Here is a 7,266-nt window from a genome sequence, read left to right on the forward strand (position 1 = left end):
AGCTGAACCCTCTTTGTTAGCCTCCACGTTTCTGCCCCATAGGTGAGCACCAGTAAGATACAGCTTTTGTATACTTTTCTCTTGAGGGATATTGGCAAACTGGCATTCATGATCAGAGAGAATCTGCCATATGTTCTCCACCCCACAAGCAGCAATCTTCCTCCGTATCACGCTTTTGTTTAGTACTAGTCTGCTATCAAGCGCCATGAATGATAGGTGAAAGTAAGGGACCGGCACAGGCATGGAAAGAATATAGATTTGGCTTTTTGACGATTCTGCGCTGGACGCAGCTTCTACCGTAGAAGCCGGAATATAGAACGGAACGGAATATAGGCCGGCCCCCCCCAGGTAACCAATTCTAAAAATGAAAAAAACTTTTTCACGGCAAAAGTACCAAAAGACACCCTTACCTTGAAACAAATGCAACTGGACCTGTTGCACAATGGTGACAGTACTTATTTTCATTTAGATGCTGCTCGTATGTAGTACACCCAGAAGTTCTTTAACAGTACCGCGTGACCTGAGCCGCGTGCTTGCCAGCGCCTCGCGGGTCAATGGTCACGCGATACTGTTAAACAATTGGCCGGGTGTACAGTACAGTCATCAGCGTTACTCCGAGTCATCAGCGTCATCCGAACTCGAATAGGATGACAATTGCTTCTCGCTGCCCACGGCCCATAGAGCATCACCCTCTGTGCCGTCTAGCGCATTGCTTATGCCGTCGGCTTCCGCTCATTTTGAAACAAAAGTGAAAAAGCAGCCTTTAACTAAAAATCACTTCATGTCAACAGAAATGCAAATTAGCGACACCACACCGCGCTGCTGCTGATGGTGATGGTGATGGAGGCTGTTGACTTCAGCTGCCCATTGTTGCAAGACTTCCATAGTTTTTCCGCCAATGACCAGTTTATAAGACGGGGGTCGACTTTTCGCCATGGTTTTTTTTTTTTTAATTTCAACCTATATTCTGGTTTTTACGGTACCTGTCGCTGCAGCAGCAGCAGCAGCTCACAGCATGTAACTGTTCTCCAGTGTTGTTCTTGCAGTAGTAACTTACTGTGTCCTCCGGTTGTGCATACACTTTGAAGGTCTGTCTACCAACACAGCCATACCTGCATGCAACTGTTGAAGCGTGCTGTTCACAGCAATGCACTGAGCAGTGTGCAAACCTTTCTGAAGTGTTTGGGTGAGACAGCAGCCGATCGTGTGGCACGCAGGCTCAGACGAAGGTGTCCTGGAAGAGAGCCTGCTGCGCTTTGTGGACCGGTGCATGGGCCAGTCGCACGTTGCGGACGGGACCATGGCCAAGGACTCTGCTCGTGTCAAGGTGGGTGGAAGGCAGTGTGTGTGTGCTGAAGCATTGCACAGTGCTGACCAAACTCCTCATTTTATGCCTTGAATTGCATACGTACTTTACAAAAGTGTGTGCATATCTTCAGTATTGTGTGTGCAGAGCCTGTGCTTTATTTATTTATTTGTTAATTCATTTATTAATCCACTTAAGAGGATGCGGCTTTCCTCAGCCGCAGGCGTTCCAGACTGCATCACTGCACTTTTGCAAGCTGTTGCACTGTTGCAGGGCAGTCCTGACGGCTGCCATTCTCTCTCCTTGTATAAGACAGAGCCACATTCATGAGTGACAGGGAAGCCGCGTCAGGTTGTGTTGTAGTGATGCAAAACTATTGATAGTACTATTGATACTATCTATAGTTGAGTCACTATCGAACTATCAATGGTAAAAAAGACTATCTATAGTACTATCGATGGCCGTATCAATACTACTTTTTATATAGAGTACTATCTATGCTATAAAATCAACCACGCGTACACACTGCATCCTAAACATGGTTTCCCGAGTGTGTGGTATGGAGGTGATGGTATGAGTAACTGACAGGACTCACCCGTTTTGGCGGCCTACGTGTCACTGAGCTCTGGAGACGTTCCCTACGTAAAGTTGCTGGATATAATGTTAGCTTGGGAATGTCCTAGTTGAGAAGCATGTGTGCGAAAACCATTTCTGCAGCGGTTACGTCAGCTAGCCAGCACAACTTGTGCTTTTGCTCTTTCATCGGATGCAGTTCCAGGTATTTGTTTGAACTGTCCCAGTGCTTGCTCTTTCATCAGATGCAGTTCCAGGCATTTTTCCGAACTGACCCAGTGCACGTTAAAGAATCACAGCTGGTTGAAATTTACCCGGAGGCCTCTACTACAGCATTCCTCATAGCTTGAGTCTCTTAGGAACGTTAATTCTCATGAGACTGTGAAACCAATCAGGTATTGCAAATGTTTTGGTTATATCGCTGGCCAACGAATGCATAATATCAGTATTGTTACTATCAATAGTCTTACCATCGAGAGTGTCACTATCGATAGCATTGCTATCGATAGTGGTACTATCGCAAGTAGTACTATTGACAGCAACACTATCGATAATACTATCGATAGTCTATCAATAGTAGCACTATCGATAGTTTTTTTACACTATCGGTAGTTTCAAAAAAACTATCGATACTATCGATAGTCAGTTTTCTGATAGTTTTGCATCACTACTGTGTTGGCAAACCCTTTCTCCTTACCCAGCGCTGCTTCAAAGTGCAGGTGCTGGTTAGCCCAAGTAGGCAGTGTAAATCTGCTTTGCTGGTAGACTGTGCTCTTGTGCAGTTCGGTGTGCTGTTGCTCACGGCATGTTTTTGTACGGGGCTTCTCTCCTCGTAATGATTTGGGCACCGTCACTAGTTGCGTGGCTGGCAGTTGTAACACACATGAGGTAGCTTGCAACACACCATAGTTGGCCGGAAACAAGCAACCGAAGTGAAGGGCCCAACATTGTACAAAAAATTGTTTAACTTCACGCCTCGTCAGTGAAATACTTGTCACTGTCTCAGATTCTGTTAGTGCATAAACCAAGTTTTTTTTCTCTCTCACCTTTCACAGCATCTCATCAAGAGTTAATCACAAGAATATAGCTCAGCGCTTAAACTACCATCTCTTCAGCACTCTTCATATTCTGCTAGCATTTCAGTGGCTTAGTGTGGCATCATGCTCCTCAGACATTGCTCACTGTTTGACTCAAGGACATACTTAGTTACTGCCCCTAACCTAGCTCTCACGTGCACTTAAACTTGTCAACTTAAATGTAGTCATCATCCAAAGTTGACAAGCTGCAAAATACATTGTTTAATCATTGTGCTCATTCAGTATTCCTCGTCAATGATGTTCAATCGCTGGTGAGATCTGCATGCCTTCCACAAGATTGGAAGATTGTACATCTCATTCCAACACTAAGGAAGGCCAGCTTTCATTCTGTTTTGTATGACCATTGTGAGTTCCTTTTGTCCTCCTCTTATAGTCATTGAAGAATATCGCAATTTCATCATTTCAATGCTTTTTCAGAACCGGTTCTTGAAATGCTAGTCAGCTCCCTCAGGATGCTCATTTTCTTGCATCTGTCACTGACGGGACTGGGACTAAAAGTGATGTTCTTATACTTGCTCTTAATACGATAGCATTTAGGTTGTCTTCTGACAAAAAAAAACTCCGAGGAGCACTTTGACGACCTAAAGTGCGAAGAGGCGAAAGCCTTTAACCGCCTCTCTCGCTGCCCTCTGCTTGGCAACTGTTAAAGATCTTTTGGCAACTCTTGCTGCATCCGCTCACCATTCTGGATCATCTCGGTAGGCGTGGTGTTCAATCTCTTCAAACACATCTGTTCGGCATTGCGAGTGCATTTCGTAGCGGGCGACATTGGGGCGCGCGCAGGCGGCATCCTTCCTCGACCAACATTCAGAGAGCAACTGAGGAGAGAGCTCTGGGTGGGACGACCATTGCGAAATCTTGTGATGTCATTGTGCATGCGCCGTTGTTAAACCACCTGAGGATTGCGCGTGGAGGGCACTGCGCATGCACAGTGTACGCGTTGAGTGGGTTTGCGCATTTACTGGGTACCATTAACTAATTATCATTCACTAAATTAAATAATTATCATTAACGACTGTTCCATTCTTACTATTCTTACTATCATACTGATGATTGACAGGTGCCACAGACGTACGGATGGACGGACACGCTGGCGAGTCATAAGCCATAACAGGCTTTTGCTTAAAACTTTCAGCTTCTCTGTCACGAGATTCTATGATTGTTCGAGGGCAGTCATGGCACCTTGTTACGTCATCACAGCCCACCCTGATGGGCCAGCCTGATTGGTCGCAAGAGGTCACATGACCTTGTGATGTCATCACAACCTGTCCACCGTGGCAGCACCGTGCACACTGACTTGTGAGCAGTGTGGCCATTGTAATAGGTGGCTACTGTGGCCACCTGCCGAAATTCCAAAAGACCCCCGAAATTCTGGAAGCTGACCCACCCCAGAAAATGGATTCGAGGTGGATTGGTGGGGATTGTTTTGTGTATTAGTGGGTCGCGTTAGTATAATCTCATATGATAATCCAATGGAAGGCACTGGAGCATTCTAGGTGATGACTCGTGCATACCATGTAAAGACAATGGAACCGGTTCCAACCAGAGTTTTGACGGTAAAATCGCATGAAGAACATTAGACACTTGCTGCAGACACCATGGAAAGCACCTTAATGCAATCACAGTTTCTTCTTAATAACAGGGCCAAGAAGGCCCCAAAGTTTTTTCATGGGTCTCATTCTGCTTGCCGTGTCCAGAGCAGCCTGCAGTCATAGGTGGCCAGTAGTCTGACACTCTTCTGGTGCCCCTTGGCATATTGTCCCTAGAACTTTGCTTTGTCTTGCTTTTTTGACGCTTCTAAACTTGCGATTGCTGAAACCCAATAGTAATGACTTTAAAGTTGTACTTGAAGCAGTCCAAACCGGTTCTTGTAGCCTCATTCGTGCTCCATTCTTTGGAGCTTTTATGTTTTCACGATACTGTAGAGAGTGCCTCGCCAGCAAAGGAGTGTGGATTGCAGCTTGTTTTTATGCTCCATGCCATTGCAATGCTGCTGTTAGTGTTCTAATGTTACTTCAGTGTGTGGATGGTGTTGGGACGTGTCTGTGATGTGAAGGCACCCTGTCGCATGGCGCAATGAGACAGCTGACATAAGATCTGCTCAGGCCCACGATGGCAGAATCAAGAAATTAAACAGAGGGAAGTAAGCAACAAGCTGCCCCTTGTAGAGCTCTGTCTTGGGGAATGTAAGTCATGCATCCACCAAGAATTTTTTATTCAAGTTATTTTATGCCATTTTCACAAATCTATAATCTGGGCAGAGTCTAGTATGGCAGAGTCTGTGGCCTGTACGTGTGAACACCATTACTGCCTTCGCATACTGCACAGGACTAGGCTTAGAAAATTTCACGGTGAGAAGTTCCAGGCAGGAAGATTGTTGAGTGCTTAACCTTTTCTTCAGGCTTAGACCTGGCTCACGTGGGCATAACCTATTGCAGCTTAGACTTTGGGCTAAAATGCGCCATATTAACATGAGTATAAAGAGGGTTCAGCTTAAGTTAAGGACAACGCAGTGAGCTATGGAAAGAAATATGATAGGTGCAACGTCAAGAGATCGGAAGCGGGCGGAGTGGGTGAGGGAACAAACACGGGTTAATGATATCCTAGTCAAAATCAAGAGGAAGAAATGGGCTTCGGCAGGGCATGTAGTGCGAAGGCAAGATAACAGCTGGTCCCTAAGGGTAATGGTGTGGATTCCAAGAGAAGGCAAGCGTGGCAGGGGGCGACAGAAAGTTAGGTGGGCAGATGAGATTAAGAAGTTTGCTGGGATATACGGTGGCTGCAGCTGGCGAAGAAGGACAGGGTTAATTGGAGAGACATGGCAGAGGCCTTTGCCTTGCAGTGGGCGAAGTCAGGCTGATGATGATGATGGCATGCAGGAGCTGTGGCGCCTGCGCGAGAGCATCGGCGAGGCCCTGCGGCACGACGGCTACACGTACAAGTACGATGTGTCGGTGCCGCTCGCCGCCTACATGGACGCCGTGGCGCTGGTGCGTGAGCGAGTGCAGGGGGCCGGTGCCGTGCGCGTGTGCGGTTTCGGCCACATGGGCGACTCCAACCTGCACCTGAACGTTACCTCCACGAGCTGGGACCAGGCACTGCTGGCGCGCATCGAGCCCTTCCTGTACGAGTGGACGGCTTCTCTGCAGGGCAGCATCAGTGCCGAGCATGGCATCGGCCTGCACAAGAAGAAGCACCTGCACCTGTGCAAGACGCCGGCCGCGCTGGATGCCATGCGCAGCCTCAAGCGCACCTTCGATCCCCTGGGCATCCTCAACCCGTACAAGATGCTGCCATGACCCCCGGGGGTGTTCGTAGTAGAGCAGTGTGGGTTCATCATGTGTGCCTTCAGAAGCAAGTGAGGTTCAAATCAATAAAACAAAAGCAAACATGCCCTATGGGCTGCTACTGGAGCCCATGATGCAGCATCAGTACACTCTATCCCATAAGCCGTTAGCAGCGCTGCGAAGGCTGCGGCAATCTGATCAAGTAAAACTAGTTTGGGCGAGTTGGTTCATGTTGAAAGAGAAAAACTGGTAATGTCGCAAGAAACGAGGGCACAGAAGGCACACAAAAGACGGGACTGACGCCAACTTGCAACTGGGGTTTACTGCACCAAGCCTGCCTTTTGTACCACAACCAAGCCGTATCAACAAATGCAGCAACGTTGTACATATCAATCGGCAATTCGTGCGAACACTGGCAACAAAGTATCGCTGGTCACGACAGAATCTAATCTAAACAGAGCTTGGGATGCCAACTTCTTTTCTGGCCAGCAGAAACAACAACATCAAGCAAGGCAAAAAACAAGGCACCGGGGCATGACAAGTCTACACTAACAAATTATGAAACGCGTGGTGAAAGCGAAAAAGAGCAAGAATCGAACGACCATGTGATAAAACCACGTGAAAAATAAAAAATAGATGACCAACAATAACCCGGAAAAAAAATGACCAACAATAACAATAAGGGGGGATAAAGTCTGAAGATACAGCACCTGATGTCAAGTGATAAAAACTGAAGATCATTCCTGAAGAACAGTCGTCAGAGCGGCATGTGCTGCAAAACGGAGTTCCTCCGCACCTGTCAACCCCACGGCTGGTGGCTCCATCCCTGGGAAGGAAAGAGCACTAGTGTCCATTTGCTGCACATAGGAAATTCGGCCAACTCGGCGGACGCCATGTTTACGAATGGTGCTCACCACTTTGCAGCAGGCCTCTGCAGTGCCGTGTTCATGCGGTCTAATTTGGCAGGTGAATAAAACGCTCGCTGTACTTTCAAAACAGCATA

General features: G+C 47.2%; 1 protein-coding gene across 5 annotated transcripts in view; it reads left to right on the forward strand.

The window, feature by feature from the left end:
• D2hgdh (D-2-hydroxyglutaric acid dehydrogenase) overlaps window positions 1-7,266 on the forward strand; it is a 49,932-nt gene extending 42,666 nt beyond the window's left edge. For 4 of the 5 annotated variants that reach the window (XM_089572554.1, XM_089572556.1, XM_089572555.1 and 1 more), the window contains exons 7-8: window positions 1,218-1,327; window positions 5,856-7,266. In XM_089572554.1, coding sequence (XP_089428680.1) covers window positions 1,218-1,327; window positions 5,856-6,275 — 530 coding nt within the window. In that variant the 3' untranslated portion in view covers window positions 6,276-7,266. The remainder of the gene's footprint in view (window positions 1-1,217; window positions 1,328-5,855) is intronic. The other variant, XM_089572558.1, reaches the window with a different exon arrangement.

Source organism: Amblyomma mixtum, chromosome 2, assembly GCF_055824585.1.
Source record: "Amblyomma mixtum isolate Tamu chromosome 2, ASM5582458v1, whole genome shotgun sequence".
Taxonomy (NCBI): domain Eukaryota; kingdom Metazoa; phylum Arthropoda; class Arachnida; order Ixodida; family Ixodidae; genus Amblyomma; species Amblyomma mixtum.